The 24031-nt window shown below is 43.1% G+C and overlaps 1 protein-coding gene across 1 annotated transcript in view; it reads left to right on the top strand.

Annotated features, from left to right (window-relative positions):
- JHY (junctional cadherin complex regulator) overlaps positions 1-24031 on the top strand; it is a 75868-nt gene that overhangs the window by 43005 nt on the left and 8832 nt on the right. Inside the window, exons 4-7 of the mRNA XM_073603207.1 lie at positions 3526-3899; positions 4916-5132; positions 11373-11447; positions 20304-20432. Of these exons, the coding sequence (XP_073459308.1) occupies positions 3526-3899; positions 4916-5132; positions 11373-11447; positions 20304-20432 (795 nt within the window). The remainder of the gene's footprint in view (positions 1-3525; positions 3900-4915; positions 5133-11372; positions 11448-20303; positions 20433-24031) is intronic.

Raw genomic sequence — 24031 nt, 5'->3', positions numbered from 1 at the left:
TTTAAGAACGTTCGTTCGATTTTCTAATAGTTAGTGGGGTCAAATCGACGTTCATTTTCAACCATAGTGAAGGGAATATTTGGAAATAATAGAAAACTTCTTGCTCAAAGGAATTTTCAGACAGTGTATGAGGTTTTCGGTTCAGAAATGACATTCTATTTAAAAACAGAATGTTAAAAACAAGTGAAAATTTCAAACATTCTTTCATTCAGCGAATGTACAAAGATTTTTTGTCTGAATATTTGCGTCTGAAAATTGATCCGTGTGGCAAGCATAAGGCTCGGTGTGCGTTTTGATTTTTGCGCACGTGATTTTGCTGCGATTTGCGTTTTTGCATTTTTTTTTTGGCCAATTTGTTGTTGGGCAGATTAAAAAACACAAATTGCTGCAAAAACGCATTACATGTTTTTCTGCAGCTTCTCCATTGAAGTATATTGAACCAAAAAAGCACCATTTTGCGTTAAAGAAAAAAAAAGTCCCTGACCCTTTCCAAATACGCACTATTACACTGAAAAAGCATACATGTGAATGTGTCCCATAGGAAACCATGTAAATGAAATGTAGTGTGTTTCTGCAAAAAGCACCAAAAAACACATAGATGTGAACCAGGTCTAAGACGTTTAGTAACATAATGGGGTTAAAAAAACTAAAATGAGCCCTTTATAGTACAAAAAAAGCCAATAATCGCTACTGTAAGGGATTCATTTTTTTACTGTAGTAAAAACTGTGAAAGTATTATTTACAGTAGCGATTATTTGCTCTTTTGTACTATAAAGAGCTAATTTTACTTTTTTTTAACCCCATTATGTTACTGGCTGATTAATTGATTATGAAAATAGTAATCGATTAATTTCATAATCGATTAGTTGTCGATTAATCGATTAGTTGCTTCAGGCCTAAATAGGATGAATTTCATTTTTTATTGCTGTTACCATTTTGTTATCGGTGCCTTGCCGGGTGTATAACCAAAATAAATCCTCCTTCCTCAACCTTGGTGCCTCAAAGGGTTTGTCTTATGGATTAGGTGGACCCATACATCAGTGGCAAGCCTTACATAAAGCACACTACAATTATCCATTTCTGCATACAACCCACCTGCCATCACAGGAAATGGCAAGTCATGCAGGGTGCAAGGTTATGTTGCAACCACCAGCTAATACTTCGCTCATGGTCAGATTTTAGGTAGACGGGTGGTGGAGAAGTTAATTATGCATAAATACGTGTATTATAATTATCTATTTCTGCATACAGATGACCTGCCAGCACAGGGAACAGCAAGGAGTTCAAATGCTGCTTTATGGATTGACAGAACCTCCTGTCTAGGAAGTATAGTAACCTGCTGACTTGGCACCATCAACAAGCAGCTTTACTCTTCAATAAGAAGCAGAAGTTGAATGCAATTTTACTTCAGAAAATTGCAGTACATAGGGCATTTTTCTGGTCTTTTGAACTGTAAGAAAACAATCTTCCTAAGTCCTGTCTCTGTTAATTACTAACACTGACTGAGGGAAGATGGAAGAAACAGGGCAGGGCTACCTAGGGCTGAACTAACTAGCACTAAACATAAGGGGAGGACAGAGGGAAACACCAAATCACATAACAAGCTGTGGTGGCTGTAAGCTGCCACTAAATGTCAGTATATTACAGCAGTGTTTCTCAACTCCAGTCCTCAAGGCGCCCAACAGGTCATGTTTTCATGAGGTCTCTCAGATGAAACGGATGTAGTAATTAGTAAGGCGGTGAAACTGATCAAATCACCTGTGCAAAATAATGGGAAGCCAGAAAACATGACCCATTGGGGCGCCTTGAGGACTGGAGTCAAAAAACACTATTACAGAACAATAATACTCTGATGTAGTTCAATACAACACATGCAGGGTGCAAGTCTATGTGGCTGCGTCACATCTACCAGCCAATAACGCTTCACTCACACTCAAATTTTAGGGAGGTTTAGGCAAGGAACATTGGGAAGATGGCTGAAGACAATTCTTTAGAACACCATAATGAAGTTCATTGGTAGACAAGTCAAAATAAACAAAGTGCAAGCTTCCTCAGGGCTACATCACCAAATAAACTGAAAAAAGTCAAAAACAATAATGCTTACATTATTGATAGCGTAAGGAACTGCAAGGCATGAAGGATGCCAGGCTACATCTAATCCACAAGCCTACAGAACTCACCGTTCATTGGCAGACTTCTTTTAGCAGAGCTATTTATTACAACACTAGGGCTGATCATGTGACTACACCATGGCTTTTCTTAGTGTAGCGCCTACCCCGATTTTCCGGGAATCTGATGGTGACTACCGGAGGTAGGGATGGCTGACATACATTCTCAGGGTGCAGGTTTGTGGGCATGGTGGATGATGAACAAGAAAGAATATTGGGCGCCAGTCACTTTTATGCTTTAAACAGAGTGAAGTTTATTTCTTGAACAGGAAAAATGTGGGAGAAAGGGGGATCGGGCACAGGACACCCTTAATAATGATCAGCAACAAGCAGACTGGCAGACTCCTTAGACAAAAATAGATGAGATGGGTAGACAGCAGTAAAGGAAAAATAGCCTTTAAGCAGAACCAGCACATCTGTACTTTGTAGGACAGGCTGTCTCCTCTAGTAACTGAACTTTACTTATAGCTTAATGCACAGATTCTCTTAAAGTCCTCCCAGCCACTTCATTTTGGTGCTTCCTCAGAACTTCATGCCTCTAGAATCGTTTCTGGATCTTCGGCAGGCTTTCCTCTGCATAAACTTGAACCCCCAGGTAGGCCTTGCAGCTGGCAGCCACCTGGATAGGCCTCAGGCTTCAGGCCTAGCAGCCAAGAACTGCACACACATCAACCCAGGCCAAAGCCCTGGGTGGGAAGCCTGACCCTAATCACCTGACTTCTCTCCATGGAATAGCTTCTCCCAGCATGCAAAGCAGCAAATATGATTGGCTGGGAAAAGTATGTTTATCCATAACTTGCATATACTGAGCTTATCATACTAATGTCAAAGGCAACAGTGCCACCTACTGACAAAAAGGGAGCAGCCACAACTGAATAGGATTTAGAACAGAAGTCATTTGACCATTAAACACTACAAGTTAACCAGGCTGGCTACCACCCAACATAACTAAATTTACCTGCAGCCCTATTCTAGGATGAGGGTGCTACACTAGTATCTACAGAACAGTGGATAGTTAACCTAGAGTAACCTAGAGAGAATAGGTTTTTTTTTTTTTTTTTTTTTTAACATAGAGCTTCTTTTAAAGAAAATCTGTTAGGAAATTCTATTGCTGACCTGAAAAAGCATGCAGCCAGTGAAGTCAAGACTTCTGACCTGCAGACTTTTTCTGAATGCGATTCCAGGGTCTAGTTCTAACAAGTTCCTTAAAGCTGGTGTGAAGGGGGTGCTGGCATGTTAATATGAGGAAGCACAACAATCAAATACCTTCTAGATTTTTTGAACAATAGGCATTTACACAATGGAGCTTTGCTCTATGGCATGAACTGCTTCTGATGAAATGTGTTTTCTCTTTAAGAACACCGGAAAGCCAGTTTCCAGTGAATCACAGCCTGCGATTGGTGCCTTAGAGATGCGGTCCACAGCACCCACAGAAGAGCAAATATCTACAGATGGACGCAGCAAAGAACGAAGGTCAAAGATGACAAATATGGAGAGTCGGGTATTGGTCAGGAAGGACAATATGGAGTTTTCCTTCGGACAACTAAGAGATGAACCCCAGAAAACTGATTCCCTTCCTCCAGAAAGATTCAGGGATCTCTATTTACCACCACAAGAAGATGCTGAAATTCACACCAGGAGCTTTGTTAACTGGAATATGAAACCACAAGAGCTGACACTTAATGGTAACTTAGGGGTGACAGCAGGAGACAGCTTTGACAATCACTATGGGTAAGCAGGAAGAGTCATGTGACAATTACTATAGTCTTCATTATCCTTACAATTTATGTACTGTATGCTTCTGCTATTCATGGCTGGACTACACGTGGTTTTATTTCTCAGGTTCAGGTGAATCACTAAAGTGACAGAGTAAAGTAGTAAAATATTACTCTGGGTTTATGCTACATAATTTAAGTGGACAATCAGGAGGGATCCCAAGTGTCAGCATGTCATTGTTCTGGGACCCCAGGTGTCAGGGTGTCATTGTTATTGGTTCCCCAAGTGTCAATATTTTAGGGTTCTGGGACCCCCAGGTTTGAGTATGACAGTGTTCTGGGACCTCCAATGTCAGGGTGTATTTGTTCTAGAGCCCTCAAATGTCAGGATGTCATTGTTCTGGGTCCCCATGTGTCATTGTTATGGGTTCCTCAAGTGTCTACATGTCAATATTCTGGGATCCCCAAGTGTCAGTCTGCTATTTTCTGGGACCCCAAGCGTTAGTGAGCTAGTGTTCTGGGACCCCCCCCCCAAGTCTGAGTATGGCAGTGTTCTGGGACGCCAAAGCATCAGTGTGCCTCTATGTGTCAGCTTATCAATATTCCAGGATCCCCAAGTGTCAGTCTGCCATTTTCTGAGACCCCAAAGTGTCATTGTGCTATGCTTTTGGGCCCCCAAAGTGTTATTATGGCAGTGTTCTGGGACCCCCAAGTGTCAGGGTGTCAGTGTTCTGGGACCCTCAAATGTCAGTTTATCATTCTAGGGCCTCCATATATCAGTGTGTGATTGTTGTGGACCCTCAGGGGTCAGTATGTCATTATTCTGGGACCTTCAAGTGACGGCATGCTCTTGTTCTGAGTCCTGCAAGTGTCACTGTTCTGGACCCCCAAGTATCAGTGTGTCATTGTTCTAGGACCTCAAAATGTAAACTGTGACACTGTTAAGGATCAAGTATCACTTTTAGCACCTTAGCATAATAATTATACATTCCGTCATACTTTCATTTCTTGTTTTATCGTTTCTGTTTTCAGGTTCTCACAGTTTAAAAGACAATCTCTGCAGGATTTCTCTGTCACCTCTCCAGCGACACATAACTTCAACCATGACACCTTCCTTCCAGAACACAATGATCCTCAAAAAAACTCACTAAGTAAAGACAGCGTAAAATCCAGAGATAGAGAGAGCAATACTAATAACAATGCCCAGCAAGCTCGAAAGGGGAAACGCGTGGAAGAGAAAAATCAGAAGGTAATAGTGAAAACAACTGTCCATTATGTGCATGACACAGGAGGAGGAGGAAAAAAAAAAATGTAATTCAGCATAATAATATATATGTCAGCAGAAATCTGAATGAAAGTGAGAGAGCTAGTATTGTGAGCCAATAGGACTCTTCTGCATTATGCCATCACATAACATGTTTTAGGCACTGGGGGCTGGAAGGGGGATACATTTATGTAGCAGTGAGATCAGGAGACGTTCACCAATGGGCTAATTCTCATTTACAGTCCAACAAGTAGGACACAGGAAGATACAGAACGGCAGGTTCTGAACAGTGGTGTTGCTGTCTGAACATGTCGTGCCGCAGAAAAGAAATACCAAATTTTTTAGTATTTGTACATACAATACATTTATGTAAACTAATCCAAAACAAGTATGGACACCACAAGACTTTCCTTGCGTCAGGCTTGTTTGGAGCAACACTAATGGAGTCCAATATATTTTTCTCAATATACAATAGGTGAAATGTAAGATATGTTATCCTTAGACTATAGGTGCTCCTGCAAGTAATCATACTTCAGTCCATCTAACGCACACACTGGGGTTGATTTACAAAAAGGTGGAAAGGGCAAAAATCTGGTGCAGCTCTACATAGAAGCCAATAAGCTTCTAGGTTTTATTGTCAAAGCGTAATTGAACAAGCTGAAGTTAGAAGCTGATTGGCTACCATGCACAGCTGCACCAGATGTTGCACTCTCCAGCTTTAGTAAATCAACCCCATTGTCTGCAGTCTCACAAGCAGGACTGATTTCCAAGCCTCATTTTGGTTTTCCCCAGAACAGTCTGTCCAGGTCTCTTCCTCGCTACACACCTAATGCTCACGCCGTCACTATTTCAATAATGACAGAAATCATGCCACCTCCTTGCTGTACAGAAAACCATCAATTTTTTTGTAAAAAGCAATCAAATGCACTCATACCAGAGTAAAGAAGGTTTTCTATTCTTCTAAATTCAATGGTGTCAGCCCCCAGCATTGGTGTCAGTGGCTGCAATAATAACCCCAACATTGATTTCAGTGACCATGGTGATAACCCCCAGCACTGGTGTCAGTGGCCACAATAAAGACCCCAGCAATGGGGTCACTGGTTGCAATCATAACCCCCAGAATTGGTGTCAGTGGCTGCAATCCTAACCCCCAACATTGGTGTCAGTGGCTGCAATCATGACCCCCAACATTGGTGTCAGTGGCTGCAATCATGACCCCCAACATTGGTGTCAGTTGCTGCAATCACGACCCCCAGCATTGGTGTCAGTGGCTGCAATCACAACCCCCAGCAATGGTGTAAGTGTCTGCAATCACAACCCCCAGCATTGGTGTCAGTGGCTGCAGTAATAAAACACAGCAATGGTGTCAGTGGCTCCAATAATAACCCCCAGGATTGGTGTTAAAGGTTGCAAAAAAAAAAAACAAAACACCATCATAATTGGTGTCAGTGACCACAGTAATAATCCTCAGCAATGCTGTTAGTGGCTGCAATAAAATCCTCCAGCAATGCTGTCAGTGGGCACTAAGGATGAGCTCCGGCGTGTTCGCATACTCCGCGTGCCGATCCCGCCAGGAAGTCGGCACGGCGCTGCGCTAATCACAGGTAGTGAGACATTTCCCGATCTCTGCAGCCGCACATCGGGAAAATGTCTCACTGCCTGTGATTAGCGCAGCGCCGTGCCGACTTCCTAGCGGCATCAGCACATGGAGTGTGCGAACACGCCGGAGCTCATCCTTAGTGCCCACTGACAGCATTGCTGGAGGATTTTATTGCAGCCACTAACAGCATTGCTGAGGATTATTACTGTGGTCACTGACACCAATTATGATGGTGTTTTGTTTTTTTTTTTGCATGTCAGAAATATTTTTTTCTCTATAAATCTGCAGCTATCATTAAATTCATCGCCTGTGATCCTTCCATGAAGGACTTTGTTCAGACAGTTTATGTTACAGGGTCACAATGCTCTCTTCCTGATTGTACTCTCCTGCATTGTTGACCCATCACACTGGCTTCTAATGGAGACTACAAGTGGTAATTTCAACACACAATACGCAGGCATTATCCACAGGTGTCACCATCCACAAACCTGTCCTGAGAAGTGCCATGCAGCTATTGCTGGAGTGCATATAGACTGGAAGTGGCTGCCAGGAGGCTGCTGGAATGCAAAAAAATTGTAAAAATATTTATTTTGAATTGCAATTGATAGACATTGCACAGTGCAAAATATGTCAGATAGGATTTACCTCTACTTCAAGTCTCTGGCATATACAAACTAATTTTTTTGTAGGTGGCACTTTGTTCCGTGGTAGCCCGGATAAATATTTTGGTTGAGAAAACCCATTTTCTATATAATACATAATTGTTTGTCTCCAGACATACATTTACCAGTATATCCAAACAGTTCCTCATCAATAGTTCCAATCCAAGAAAATGCTATAAAATTTGTCCCAACTATCCATCCCCCCCCCCCGCCTTTGCAATTAACGCCACTTCTGTTAAAATGTATCGCATGAACCTCGATGTCGGACTCCGCTGTGCCGTCAGAGTCGTGGAGGGAGCCATGCCTTATTATCCAGCGTGTGTCACCAGCCATTAGCTATCTCGGCGCTGTCACTCACCTGCTCTTTGATCCAGTTATTGATCGCAGCCGCCGGACAAAGAGGCAGCTCCAGGTTAGGAATTGCTGCAGCCTTTCAATGGCTTTCTTGTTCTGCACCGCGGTGAACCTTTTAAACTCCTTGGGGAGAGAGCAGCGCATAACAAATCTGAAAATAATTAATAGAAAACGATTATGTTTTGAAAATGAATATGGACGGGGGTCAATGCGACGAGTCTGCCAAAGACTTTGTTCCCATTGAGAAAACTGCATTTTTCAGGAACTAAAGCGGCGAGGGGAAGGGTTGTAGTAGCAAGCTATAGAACTGCAGAAAATTCTGTTTTGCTGAAATTAAATGATTAAAGAATTAATTTTTATGTACACGCATTAAGCTGCGAAAGGCCTTTGTTTATGTAATATGTTACATCTGTTTCCATTCACTAGAAACAAGTTTTGTCACCAAGTTAAAAAGTAGACAAAAAAAAAATGATGACATTATATTAAAAGGGGATATAATAATAATAATAATAATAATAATTATTATAAGAATATCATCATTCATATTAATGACAATACTACTACTACTAACTAGCATCATATAATAATAATATTATTATGATTCATCAGTATTTGTATTAATAGCACTACTGCTATCACTACTACTAACTAGCATCATATAATAATAATAGTAATATAATATTATTATTATCATTTCTATTAACAGTACTATTACTAATAATATCATCATTTGTATTAATAGCTACTACTACTACTACTACTACTAATAATAATATCATCCATATTAATAGCACTACTACTACCATTATCATTCATAATGATAGCACTACTACTAATAATAATCATAATTAGAAAAAGTTCTCATTGAGAGTATCTTTATCCAAACAGTTTTTAAAAGTTTTGGAAGGAGTGTGGGAAAGGGTTAGAACCTCTGTCAGATTTGAATTGTTGTCTCTATCCCCAGTGTAGAGGTGAGCCCTCTCTATTTGCTCTCATGACCATTGTCACTGTGACAGAAGGTGATTGAAAATCCAAAATGTTACCACAACAGGAGGTGAATGTTTATCTATCAATTGGGACAACCAAGATGGGATTTTCCTTCACTTCCTGTTGTGTCGGACAGATAATGAAGGGAAAGTCCCCAACAAGACACAGACAATTAATAAAAAAAAAAAAAAAAAAAAAAAAAAAAAAGACGTGCTTCAACAGTTTCCTTTTATATTAAAAAATATATATATATATATATATATATATATATATATATATATATATATATATATATATATATATATATAAATATATATATATCATAATTAGAAGTGAAGTGTGTGTGTGTATATATATACGCACATATACACACACACACACACACACACACACACTTCAATATGCACAAATGGTTTCGTTTTTTAAGCCCCCATTTATAATATGTAAATATATAAACAGGAAAGAAAATGTATTCATTTGATACTATTCCATGTTACTCTTTTTTCAGTTCTGGTCTAAATGACCAGCTTAAAGTTGTTGTAACCATAAAAAATAAATAAATAAATAAATAAATAAATAAATAAAGGATCCTGTTCCTGATCTAGGTCTTGTGCTGTGTAATTTGTACCTTTCTATGTTGTAAATATACCTGGTTGATCCTGCCTGTTTTTGTGTCCCTCTGTGTGTGCTGACCATGTTAATCATGGTTGCTGATCCATAATATCATGGTCAGTTTACATGCCTCTGTCATCCCACTCTCTGCTCTGAGTCTCTCCCTCTCCCTCCCTGCCTGTCAGTATGAGAGCTAATCTCCTTTTCACCCCTCCCGCCGCAATATGCAGCAAAAATACTTGTGTACCCCTCTGGTTTAAACAGTTATTAACTACAGTTGTATGTGCGCTTTTTTTTTTTTTTTTTAAATGACAAGGCTAAATGCCTTTTCCCACACAGCCGCTGTGCGGTCACGTGACTTCCCTCTGCTGGCTGGCTGATGTCAGAGGGGAATCTCAGCCCCTCCTGCTGCTCTGCTTAGATCGGGAAAGGAGAGCGGAGGGGGATCACGTGATCGCACAGATGCAGTGTGAGAAAAGGTATTTAGCCTTGTCACTTTAAAAAAACAAACAAACACTGTAGTTAATAACTGTATAAACCAGAGGGGATACCAGGAAAGTCACAATGGCTTTAGAAACACTTTAAAGTCCCCAGCCTTCACTGCTAACATCAAAAGAACCCCAGTTCAAATTCCACTTAGTTGGATTTCAACTCCACCTAAAGCAAATTGTGCGTTTTAGCAAATACCTCTTGCCTTATCATGTAGCTGATTTTGTCTCAGCAGTCATTTAGCACTGGCGTTGAGTACAGAGTATGACCTAGACCCTAAGGCCTGGTTCGCACCTTTGCAGGTTGTAGTTTGCATATTCCGGGTGCATTTTGCATTTTTCAATACAAGTTTTTGATCCATTGAAGTCTATGGAACAAAAACCAGAAAAAAAAAAGTCCCTGGCCCTTTCTATAAAATGCACAGATGACAACGTGACCCATAGGAAACCATGTTAAATGGACTGTAGTGTGTTTCTGCAAAACTGAAAACACACTAAAAAATGCATAGGTGTGAACCAGGCCTAAAAAGAGATCTGTATGTAGGCAGGTGTGGCCTGCTTTCTCCAATGTAGATGGCGCTTGTCCGCAGCGACATTGCAGTTGGAGGGGAAGTCAAGAGGAATATGGTTCCTCTATGGTTTCCTGGGTCACCTTTGAAGCTATCTGATTAGATGCTGCCCCCCCATGTGACTCTGACAAAAAAAATAAGGATATCATTTAGCACTGGTTCACACAAATGCAATGTGGAAAACGCACAAGATTTGCTGCGTTTCCCCACATCGCACCATATAGCAATCACATTGTGTTCTAGCGATCTGCTGTGGGTGTCAATAAAAGTTAACGACACCCCAAATGCAGGTTGCAGAACGCAGTGCGTTTGCCAGAATCAAATCGAATGGGTGTGATGCATTTAGATTCCAGTGCAGCAAAAAAAAAAAGTGTCCTGCGCCATTTTTGCATGGGGTGGTGTGATTTGAGCCATACAAAACAGAAGGCTCAAATCGCACCACACAGACATCACGTGATTTGTACAGGAATGCGGTGCGATACCTGTGCGAATCACATGCGATGTGCCGCATTGCACTAGTGTGAACCTAGGCTTAGTGTCACTTTAGCCTGTGTAGCCTGGTCCAGGACCCGCCCACAGCCTGTGATAGGACACTGAAGGAGCAGCAGCCCACTGCTCAACTCCCCTCCTTGTGTCCTGTGTATTGCTGGGCAGTATCTCAATTTTCTCTCTTATTTTCACGTTCCTCTTTGTAACACCCAGATTGAAAAAAAAAAAAAAGTAGCAAATTATAATGAATAAAGGTCAGCACTAAGTGACAGTCCCCAAAGGTACAATTTCTTGTTGCTAATAGCAACCAACAAGCTTCAGACTGTCATTTTTAGACTTTAGGTCTCAAAGTAAAGCAAGGAGGTGGATTGGTTGCAACAACAAATGAGATATTTTCCCTGCAGCACTTTTAATACATCAGACATTGCATGAGAAGCTAAAAATCATCTGCCGTCTTATTTTAGATGCTGATCAATTATTTGAAACAAGACATAAAACTGGGAGGAATTGGACCATCGTACATCATCAGCCAAGAGAAGGTAAGGAAACCTTAGTATGCTTGACTAAAATCTCCTTCCTACACCCAGATCTGTCCCCAGGCCATAGGTGTGCGCAGCCTATTACATTAGGGTGTGCACTCCAAATGTGTCAGTAAAGCAGTGGACTTGTCAGTAGGGCAAAGGTTGGTGTCAGTTTTAATTTTTATTATTTTATTATTTATTTCCTTGTTTTTTTACAACTTTTTTTTAGGACCCCCAAAATATCAGCAGGAGGAATCTACGCTGCATGGGGCGATTAGGATGTGCCCAGGCACATCCGGCACACACCTATGCCCCAGGCACACATACAGTAGCAAAGGAAATTCTATGTTATCATAGGGGATCACATGCTAAAAGAATTTCCTGGGACAGCTGATAATGAAGTGGTTTTCCTAAATTTGTTCTACAAAAGAAGGACTATATCACATTAGCTGCGGAAATTAACGATTAATTCCTCCATTAATCATTCATTTTTTTGATCGGTAGGCTGCCTGCCCTGGGGCCGCTTTGGGCCAAGCTGTTGCTGCAGCGCAGCGCTCTGCTCCCTCCTCCTCCTCCACTATATGTCATACACAGTCTGCGGGAATCTCCTGTTGTGTGTCTCGGAGCGGAGTGTGAAAACTTTGGCCGCGCTGTGAGAAACAGAAGTTCTGTCTATCACACAAGCTGATCTTGGAGGAGGGCGGGACTTTTCTCACAGCGCGGCCAAAAAGTTTTCACACTCAGCTCCGAGACACACAGCAGGAGATGCCTGCAGACTGTGTAATGCAGGCACAGGCACCGACTACAGTGAGGCTGCGATTATGGGCACGGTGAGGCTGCCATTATAGGTACGGCGAGACAGCATTATGGGAATGGTGAGGCTGCGATTATGTGCACGGTAAGTCTGAGATTATGGGCACGGTGAGGCTGAGATTATGGGCACGGTGAGGCTGAGATTATGAAGTGCATTATGGGCACGGTGAGGCTGCCATTATAGGCATGGTGAGGCTGCGATTATGGCTACAGCAAGACAGCATTATGGGCACGGTGAGGCTGCGATTATAGGCACGGTGAGACAGCATTATGGGCACGGTGAGGCTGCAATTATAGGCACGGTGAGACAGCATTATGGGAACGGTGGGGCTGTGATTATGTGCACGGTAAGTCTGAGATTATGGGCACGGTGAGGCTGCGATTATGGGCACGGTGAGGCTGCGATTATGGGCACGGTGAGGCTGCGATTATGGGCACAGTGAGGCTGAGTTTATGACGTGTGACGTCCTAGCAATGCCTCGCTATGTCCGGCTTCGGCCATTGCCATAACAATGGTGCTAAATCAGCTAAAAGTAGTTGGATCTGTATGTGCATTATAATTAATTGAAATTAATCGATTAAAAAAAAAAAAAAACGATTAATCGAACACAAAAAATGTAATCAGTAACAGCCCTATATCACATCATTCTTTTTATGTATTATGAAAAAAAAATTAGGGTTGCACTGATACCGATACCAAGTACTTGTACTCGTGAAAATGCTCCTATACCTAAAACCGATACCTTTGGGGTGCGATTTGAGACCATACGAAATGAATGGGTTCACTTTAACAGGAATGCACTTGTAATGTAATTTCCCACACCTCTCCTGTGTAAACCCAGGCTTGTCATAGTGATTTCATCCTAGGTTCACACAGGAGCGGTGAGGGCGATTTGGACAGGAATTGCACTACAGTCCTTTTCAAATCGCATGCGATTCTTTGCAGTGCGTTGAGCCCTTTCATTTTGTATGGGCTTAGATCGCGGCACAAATGTATCAATACTACTCGGGATCGGCAAGTACATGACCGAAAGTATCGGTACTCGTACTCACCGGTGAAAAAAAAAATGGTATCGGTGCAACCGTAAAAAAATATGTATATGGCAAGCCTCCCATAATCAATTAATTTGTTCTGTGCAAACATATCATGCAGGCTCCCGCCCACCACTGTAGTTCTAGTCCAGGTAATAAGGACGGTATTGCTGCAATTTATTTATTCAATTCATAAGCCGTATAATAGGATCAGAACAGTTTTGGCATCCTGTTCTATTTCAGGTTCCCCGGTGTACAATGTAACAATTCTCAATGGCTTGATTTACAAGGAAGAGGAAACACTTCAGCAGTGAGGATAACGCGTTTTTTTTTTTTTACCTTGCCATTTAAACGATTGAAAACTATTCCATTGCACACTTGTGAACGTGGAAGGAATGCTGCACAACAAAATGGCAAATCAGCACTATGGATTCATTTTTTGCTCCAGTGCAAACAAATGTACATAGGGAAGTACGCCAAACAACAGATTCAGGTGTCTCCACTGTTCAAGCTCATTCACACCTGAACGCAGGGAGGGACACCCGCATTCTGTGTGCATTCAAAATACAACAGGCGTGCAATATGCTGCAGATGTCAATATATTCCAAATGACAACCCAAACGTAGATTGCAAACGCAGTGCGTTGGCCTGCACCGAAGTACCGCAGTATCTTGCAATTATGTGCAGTGCATTTTATAAAAAGTAGTGCATGCAGTACTTTTTGTGCGATCCAGTGTGATGTCACCGCATTCAAATTAATGGGGTGAAAATTGTACTGGACTGAGTCACACAGGTGTGAACAGTCTTAAGCCCTGGTTCACATTGGTGCGTTTTGACATGTCAAATTTAATGTCAAATTGGCAGCAATTGCATCGTCCTAATCGGTGCGATGTTGTATTTGCGATTTCAAAAAGTAGTTTCTGTACTACTTTTTGCGATTTCTGGGTGCGATTTCCATTGCAGAAACCCGCACAGATGTCTGTTTAATCGCCGCCGAAATCGGGACTGACATGTGGGAGTGAAATGGCTCCCGCAGCTCAGTGTGAACCTGGGCTCAATCAGGTTCACATGGGACACCTGAGACTGTTGATCAGCGTACTTCCCTATGTACATTTGTTTGCACTGCAGCGGAAAATAAAACCATTGTGGAGTTGTAGGGTTTAGGCCGGCCATAGACAGTTCGAATGCTGTACTGCCCGAGATTCAAACTGTGTGTGGGCAGACTGACTGTACCCAGTTGATCGATCGATCAACTTGGGTACAACCAGCCTGCTATAGCTGCTAGTAATAATCACTGTCTTCTCCCAGCGGGGATGGCGTCACCATTTTTTGCCATTTGTGTGATGGCATAAACGACCCCTCCCCCTGCAGCATTCCCATTAAGGCTGGGTTCACACCATCGCCTAATCTGGCTCACAGCAGGGGTCCGGTGCATAGAGTTGCCACCTCATTCCTTTAAACCCGAACACATATTGATTACACAGGTTCTGTGGCTGATTAAGTTGGCAATTAAACTCACTTGGTGCTTTATCCGCATTTAATTAGCCTCAGAACCTGTGTAATGCATATGTGTTCGGGTTTAAAGGGATGAGGTGGCAACTCTACCGGTGCATCCTGGTTCACCCTTTCAGGACCTGAAACAGACCAAAAGGCGCACAGTGTTTTTATGCAAAACGCACCGGACCTGCTGCAGAGATATGTGAACCGGCTCCATAGAGAGCCGGTCACAATCTCCTGCTATTACAAATTGAGACCATACGATCCATACGGCTTCTTTAGGCTGGGTTCACATTCACTGGTTTCACACGGTCAAACCGTGTGAACCCAGTGTATCTGAACCCAGCCTACAGAAGCCCATTTGGCTGTCAAAAAACACACAGGCATTTAGACAGCAGTATCACATTCTGAATGCTGGTCAGCCACCCCTTACCATTTTGTAAAAGGTGAACCACCACAGATCACTTTTCACAGATAACGCAAATGTAAACAAACACCAGTGCACACTCATAAACATGCCAACTTTTATATCCCTGCTTAATTAGCACCGCCTGCAACAAATAAAAGTGGAGCATGCCAAGTTCTTAATATATTGTATGGTGGTGGAGTTCTGTTCACTACAGTATTTACACCACTCTGGTAATGGTGTATATTTTAGGACTGTTTGCAACTTAGAACATTGGCACAAGGGTTTGATTATTTTGGTGCAAGCAGTTGTACATTTATAGAAACTGTCGCAAAGCACTTTCTGTGTGATTTGGAACGGCTGGTGGAACTCCACATAGAAGTTACAAGAAAACGGCGCCCGTCTGCGCTCAGTGCTGGCACATTGTGAACTCATCAGTTAGCCCTCGTTCATATTGAATGTGGCTTTGAAATCGTGCAACTTCATCTGAAATCGCACAATTTCAAAGCCGCATGTCAGTGTTACACCTGAAATCGCCAAAAGTAGTGCAGGGACTACTTTTTCAAATCAATGTGGCTCCACAAAGTCGGCGTCTCACCCATTTGAACATAGTCATTACCAACAATACGGTGAGACTTGTCATGTGATTTGACCTGTCAGTTGCTCCAGTGTGAACAGGGACTGAATCAAAGAAGTGTAAATAGCTTCAGTTCTCCGCGTCAAAACAAGTATCTTTAACATCGGATTTTTCTTCCAGCTCATGGTACAAAGATCCAAAGTAGATAGAAGTATTTAAGGATAAGTTCACCTTTCTAAAATAAACAAAATAATCAATGCACATGTTTTTGCAGGTAAAAAAAAATGTGCATTTATTTATTTAACCACTTACAGACCGGAAGATTTTCCCCCTTAATGATCAGGCCATTTTTTGCGATATGGCACTGCGTCGCTTTAACTGACATTTGCGGCAGTTTTTATTTTTATTGTACCCAAACAAAATTTTTTCCCATAAATAGAGATTTCTTTTGGTGGTATTTGATCACCTCTGTGGTTTTTATTTTTGCGCTATAAACAAAAAAAAGTGTGACAATTTGGAAAAGAAAACAATATTTTTTACTTTTTGCTATAATAAATATCCCAAAAAAAAAAAAAGTAAACAAAACTAATTTATTCATCAGTTTCGGTCAATATATATTCTTCTACATATTTTTGGTAAAAAATAAATAAATAAAAATCGCAAAAAGCGTATATTGGATTGGTTTGCGCAAAAGTTATAGCATCTATAAAATAGGGAATAGATTTATGGCTTTTTTTTTTTCTTTTTTTTACTGGTAATGGTGGCGATCTGCGATTTTTAGCGGGACTGCAACATTGCGGCGGACAGATCGGACACTTTTTTGGGACCATTGACATTTATACAGCAATCAGTGCTATAAAAAAATGCACTGAAAATGTCACTGGCAGGGAAGGGGTTAACACTAGGAGGCGATCAAGGGGTTAAAGGGGTTGTAAAGGTAAACATTTTTTCACCTTAATGCATTCTATGCATTAAGGTGAAAAAACTACTAACAATACCGCCGTCCCCAGCCCCCCCCGTTTTACTTACCTGACCCCTCGAAATTTGGCTGCTCATTCACGTCCTCGATTCCGCTGCTCAGCCTGGCCGCTGATTGGCTACAGTGGATGGATTGGAAGCAGCGCAGCCATTGGCTCGCGCTGCTGTCAATCACATCCAATGACGCGGCGCGCTGGGGGCGGGGCCGAGTGATACAGCGAGCGGCTATAGCCGCCGGCTGTATCACGGGAGCGCGCCCGCAATAACTAACCACCATGCGAGGGAGCTCGCATTAAGGTGGTTAATTATTGCGGGGAGGAGCTGAGACAGCTGCCGAGGGACCCCAGAAGAGCAGGTTCGGGGCCACTCTGTGCAGAACGAGCTGCACAGTGAAGGTAAGTATAACATGTTTGTTATTTTTAAAAAATAAAAAAAATACCTTTACAACCCCTTTAAATGTGTTCCCTGGGAGGTGTTTCTAACTGTGGGGAGGGGACTGAGTGGAGGAGAAGAGAGATCACTGTTCCTGATCACTAGGAACAGCAGATCTCTCTCTCCTCCCCTGTCAGAATGGGGACCTGTCTATTTACATTCACAGATCCCTGTTCTGGTTCTCTTTCCTGCAATTGCGGGTGGGCGGCGGACATGGGGTCCCCCGCTGTGCAGGGGGCGCGTGCCTGCTATGACTCTTAAAGGAGCCAATGTACAGCTACGGCGATTCGCGGGTAAGAGCCGACCTGCCGCAGTATAATGATGCCGGCTGCTCGGCAAGTGGTTACGGAGCCTGTAAAGAATTGCACCCACAATCAGCAGATCACAGGTGCAATCTCAGGATCCTGCAGACTGTCAGTGTATTTCTCTGCTTGTACCTCATACGAGCAGGCAGTTGCACAATGACAGGAAGATCAATGAACTACCTAGAGCGCTCAACAGCGCCCTGGTAGTTCATTGAGATCTTCAAGCCGTCAGGCGCAAAGGCTGTTGGTACTTGTAGTTCATTCATAGATCTATACAAATGAATGACACGGCCGCGTTCTTTTCAAATGGTGACAGAACTGATGAAACATGTTCCCAAAAAGTGAACTTATCCTTTAACTAAGCCTGTGTGCATGAAAGCTAAGGAGTTTGTAGGATCAAAACTATATTTTTGTTTTGGGTAGAGCAGGGAATGTTTTTTGTTTTTTTCAATGGGGAGATTTCCCTTCATTTTTTGTTCCAGAGACACAGCAGGAATTGAGAGGACAGCCTGTCTGATGCACTACCTGGTTTTTGGTAGATCTTAAAGGGATTGAAATATCGGATTGTATAGTGAACTTTAGGGCCACCATACATATTACGATCTGGCCATACAATCTTTGAAGAATCAACTTTAGAGTTTTTTTTTTTTTTTACAAAATTGTTTTTTATTTGTTTTGATAGAAAGTAGTTTACAGGTTCAGATAGTACAAATGCATCCATAAACAAATCTCTTTTACAAAATATAAAAGAAAGTGCAATAACCCAACGGGGGCCAACTGTTATAGTTATACATCATATTTACCAAATTCCTCAACGGAGGAATGAAGTATACCACTGGTCACATAAGGGTAATGAGTGTGGACCTCATAGGGCACCACAATGCTATATACAGCAGGGATATTTCCATGAACACAACATCCACACCATACATGCACCCATCTATACTCATTCACACAAAAAGGCAAGCCTTGTCCCACCCCGCCTCCACCACACCGTCCCTCCAGGTACACAAACGACCCACCATCCAAAGGTTACAGCCTCCCTTAGACGTAAAAAAAAAAACCAAACAAACATCAAGGGGAGGCCGGATATAGTTATTGTTGTGAGAGTGGAGTGTCCTTCCAAAAGGAGTTTGCTATATCAAGCCAGGGCTGCCAGATCTTAGCAAATGTTTTTGGGCAGGCCCTACCCTTATAAACCAGTTTAAAAATTGGTATAACTTTATTCATCATACGATACAAAACTTGAATATCTGTGGCAGTTGCATTCTTCCATTGCATCAAAATTAATTTTCTGGCATAAAACAGTATTATACGGACAAGAGTTCGAGTATGAGTCCTGTGTATGAAATCGTTCAGCACACCCAATAGTCCAACCTCCGGGGTGCAGGGCACCTTTATTTGTAGTGTGTTTTCAAAAAAGGAAAATAAGTCCCTCCAAAAGGTGGACAGGACAGGGCAGGACCAAAACATATGCATGTATCCAGCTTCTGAGAAGCCACACCTAACACAAATCAACTTTAGAGTTACCTAAACTATGTAATACGTATTTGATCAGACTTTTTGCTGGTTTTTGGTTCCATAGACTTCAAATCTGCAAAATGCAAAAAGCACTAAAAATGCATAAGTGTGAATCAGGCCTGAGGCTGGATTCACACCTATGCAGTTTTAGTGCTCTTTGCATATTTGCACTACAGAACGTGTTCCATAGGAAACCATGTTAAATGGACTGCAGTGCAAATCTGCAAAATGCAAAAAGCACTAAAACTGCATAGGTGTGAATCCAGCCTAAAGTAGAGAAAATTGCTTAATTCCCCCATTAACACAGTCAGTGTTAATTAGGGAATTTCTCTCACAGTACTATTGTGTTATGCTGCCAGGTAGCCTTCCCCTCCAGCAGAATACAAAGATCACTGCTGACAGCTATAGCCGCCAGCAGTGATTGGGTGAAAAAAAAAAACAGGCTGTACTGAAGTTGATCAATGTATCGACTTCAGTACAACCAGCCTGCCCATAGACTGATTGAAATTTGACCAGTTCCTTCTGAACCAGCCAAATTTTGATTGGTCTGTTTTGATTCCTCTATGACCCTCTGTATTCAGGTTTACATGCACTTGATAGATAAGTTTATTAGTTCTTACCTTTTGCAGCAGTTTGGCTGTATGTGTGCTGAGAACCCCCCAGGTGTGACATGACAAGGTCAGCTGATCTCTATGTCTCAAGTGCTCATCATTATCTGAAGGTCTGGTGTTCCCTCACCTGCTGAAGCTACACAGCTGAATGTTAATGTCTGCAATTTTATTACAGATCAAGAGTAAGGATGAGCTCCGGCGTGTTTGCATGCTGCACATGCCGAGCCCGCCAGGAAGTCAGCACGGCGCAGCGCTAATCACAGGCAGTGAGACATTTCCTGATCTCTGCAGCCGCACATCGGGAAATGTCTCAATGCTTGTGATTAGCGCTGCACCGTGTCAACTTCCTGGTGGGCTCGGCACATGCAGCATGCGAACACACCGGAGCTCATCCTTAATCAAGAGAAAGAAATTGTCCATAAGCCTGGATTCACACTTGTGCAGTGCGGGACACTGCATGTGATTCACACACGAATCACACCGCATTCCCGTGCAAATCACATGTGATGTCTGTGTGGCGCGATTTGAGCCGTTCATTTTGTATGGCTCAAATTGCATTGCATGTGCACCAAAATGGTGCAGGATCTTTTTTTTTTTGCTGTACCTGAATCGCATGAAGGTAAAAAACCTTGAGCCTTTACAACCACTTTAGGTTCTAAATAAATATTGTATATTAAGAATATTTATTATAACTTTTTTCAGAAAGAACAGTTAAAACAACAGAAGGAGTACGCCAAAATTATTCGGGAACACAACAGGAATAAACCGATGAAAGCTTGTGAAATGCCGATCGTACAAGATGAAGACAACAACAAAGGAACAAGGCAAAAGGTAATGGGAACTCTGCTTGAAAGTATTCCACTGAAGGTCCTGTGTATCTGCTCTGGGTAAGGATGAGCTCCGGCATGTTCACACACTCCACGTGCAGAGCCCGCCAGGAAGTCAGCACGGTGCTGCGCTAATCACAGGCAGTGAGACATTTCCCGATCTCTACAGTCGCACATCGGGAAAATGTCTCACTGCCTGTGATTAGCACATCGCCGTGACGATTTCCTGGCGGGCTCCGCATGTGAAGTGTGCGAACACGCCGGAGCTCATCCTTAGCTCTGGGATAAGGATGAACTCTGGCGTGTTCGAATGCTGCACGCGCCGAGCCCGCCAGGAAGTCGGCATGGCGCAGCGTTATTCACAGGCAGTGAGACATTTCCCGATCTCTGCAGCCGCACATCGGGAAATGTCTCACTGCTTGTGATTAGCGATGTGCCAAGCCAACTTCGTGCCGGGCTCGGCACGTGCACCATGCGAACACGCCGGAGCTCATCCTTACTCTGGGATATGGCACAACGCCATTGTTTTTAATATATATTTTAAACGCAACAAAAACAAATCCCCTAGCAAAGATGCATCTGCAACATCATATACTGATACATACACGTATATAGAAAAACAAAATCAGATGTATATAATTGCCTAGCGGACACCCCCACAGGTCACTTGGCATGCATTAAAAAAACACTAAAAGCAACCCTGTATCTCCAAACCCATACCACCAGCTCCAAATAGGTAAGGTATAACCAACCAGTCTTAGGACTCGCCAAACGTCCCCGACTGATGTGACCCAGGTCATAAAATTAACAACATCTAGAGAAGGGAAGGCCTGTGGATGTGGTGTATCTGGATTTTGCACAAGCATTCAATACAGTTCCCCATAAAAGCTTAATCTATAAGCTGAGGTCTGCAGGCATGGACTATAGAGTTTTTTCATGGATAGAAAACTGGTTACAGGGGCACGTAGGGTTGCCACCTGTCCGGGATTCACCCGGACAGTACGGGTTTTGAAACATGTGCCCGGGTCTCTGCCCGCCTGAGACCCGGGCACATTATTCATCTCAGACCCGTGGCTCCCTGTGCCGAAGCTGTGTCATCAGTGCGGCCGTGGAGTTCCGTTCCGTAGCGCCGCCTTAGCGCTGCTTGATTTCTGCTCCTGCTCAGCTGTCTGAGTGCAGGACGGGCACGCCCAAAGGGTGGCGATAAATAACATGTACTCAGACTGGTCTAGAGTGGTACCCCAAGGCTCTGTCTTGGGACCAGTTCTGTTAAAATTACGTATAAATGATATAGAGCAGGGTTAGGCAACCTTAAATAGATGATCTACTTGAACAACAATGATGAAGCCAAAGATCACCGGACACAGTGTCCTGTTGTTAGGGCTGGTTCACACCAGACTGCGACGCCAGAAAGGCATGTCCCATGTGTGTTTCCTGCATAATGTTCAAAACACACTGTCTTTGTGATCTACTGTGGATGATGATACATTGTTAACCCCAAAATAAATCCCAAACGCAGTGGACAAAAAAAAGTACTACAAGAGAATGCAGGCTTAAGGAGTGCGTTATGCTCAGAATGCAGGGTTAAGGAGTGCATTGCGCTCAGAATGCAGAGATCAGGAGTGCATTACGTTCAGAATGCAGGGATCAGAGATCAGGAGTATATGACATGTGAAGGACTTAACCCCCAGTCTTCAAATTACCCCTTAACCATAACTCTCAACCCTCCAAATCCTTCCCACAAATGACTTGACAAAGTATTGGAGTAAATGGCCTTGACGGCCTTTTATTAAAAATTAACATAAAACTAAATAAATAACATTTTTAAAATAACTTTTAATAAACGTTCAGTATTTTCTTGGGTTCTTGGAGGGGAACACACACCACTGGTCACTGAGATAAACTTCGAATAAACTTTAGGCCTCCAGTCGCAACCCCCGGACTGCGAGACAGTACCAAACTTTCGCAGTGACCTAACTCTACCCCTTCCTAGTTAACCCCTCGTAACCGGAAGGTACCAGATAAACCCCATATTACATATGGGTACCAACCATGTTATACCTCCATATAACATACATCTCCTCCTCCTCACTGACCCAAACCACTGCCTAGGCTCTCACTGTAGCCCCCTTCCTAATTACACCTAAACCAGGGAGGGTGGGTGGGAATCTTTACTCCTCGCCGCTCACCACTGACGTCACTTCCCCTTTCCTCCCAATACTTTTTTCCTGAGCGCCTCCCTAGCCACAGCCACTACCCTTACCTTAAAGGGGAACTAACTAACAGTGTGACTGTGCAGTCCGCACATGTCATGCTGTCCCTGCGCTGATCCCTTCGCTCTTCTGCTCCAGGACTCACTTTACGCTCAGAATACAGGGATCAGGAGTGTGTTACGGTCAGAATGCAGGGATCAGGGTTTATGAGTGGGTTATGCTAAGAATGCAGGGATCAGGAGTGTGTTACGCTCAGAATGCAGGGATCAGGAGTGCATTGTGCTCAGAATGCAGGGGTCAGGAGTGCGGTATGCTCAGAATCCAGGGATCAGAGATCAGGACTGTGTTGCGCTCAGAATGCAGAGATCAGGACTGTGTTGCGCTCAGAATGCAGAGATCAGGACTGTGTTGCGCTCAGAATGCAGGGATCAGGAGTGCGTTACACTCAAAATGCAGGGATCAGGAGTGCGTTACACTTAAAATGCAGGGATCAGGAGTGTGTTACACTCAAAATGCAGGGATCAGGAGTGTGTTACGCTCAAAATGCAGGGATCTGGAGTGTGTTACGCTCAAAATGCAGGGATCTGGAGTGTGTTACGCTCAAAATGCAGGGATCAGGAGTGTGTTACGCTCAAAATGCAGGGATCAGGAGTGTATTGCGCTCAAAATGCAGGGATCAGGAGTGTGTTGTGCTCAGAATGCAGGGATCAGGAGTGCGTTGTGCTCAGAATGCAGAGATCAGGAGTGTGTTGTGCTCAGAATGCAGGGAGCAGGGATCAGGAGTGTGTTACGCTCAGAATGCAGGGATCAGGAGTGTGTTACGCTCAGAATGCAGGGATCAGGAGTGCGTTACGCTCAGAATGCAGGGATCAGGAGTGCGTTACGCTCAGAATGCAGGGATCAGAGTGCGTTACGCTCAGAATGCAGGGATCAGAGTGCGTTACGCTCAGAATGCAGGGATCAGGAGTATGTTACACTCAGAATGTAGGGATCAGGAGTGCTTTGTGCTCAGAATGCAGGGATCAGGAGTGCTTTGTGCTCAGAATGCAGGGATCAGGAGTGTGTTGTGCTCAGAATGCAGGGATCAGGAGTGCGCTGTGCTCAGAATGCAGGGATCAGGAGTGCGCTGTGCTCAGAATGCAGGGATCAGGAGTGCGCTGTGCTCAGAATGCAGGGATCAGGAGTGCGCTGTGCTCAGAATGCAGGGATCAGGAGTGCGATGTGCTCAGAATACAGGGATCAAGAGTGCATTACGCTTAGAATACAGGGTTTGGGGGGGTGATGTGAAGTGTGGCAGAGGACACTATACTATGCTATGGGGGTGGTCCTTTACAACTACCAAAGCCGCCAGAATATTAGCATGCATAAAAAAGTGAATTTACTCCAGAGA

The sequence above is a fragment of the Aquarana catesbeiana genome, linkage group LG10 (genome assembly GCF_042186555.1).
Source record: "Aquarana catesbeiana isolate 2022-GZ linkage group LG10, ASM4218655v1, whole genome shotgun sequence".
Taxonomy (NCBI): Eukaryota; Metazoa; Chordata; class Amphibia; order Anura; family Ranidae; genus Aquarana; species Aquarana catesbeiana.
The sequence above is the reverse complement of the archived record's forward strand: the minus strand, read 5'-3'. Positions and strand labels throughout refer to the sequence as shown.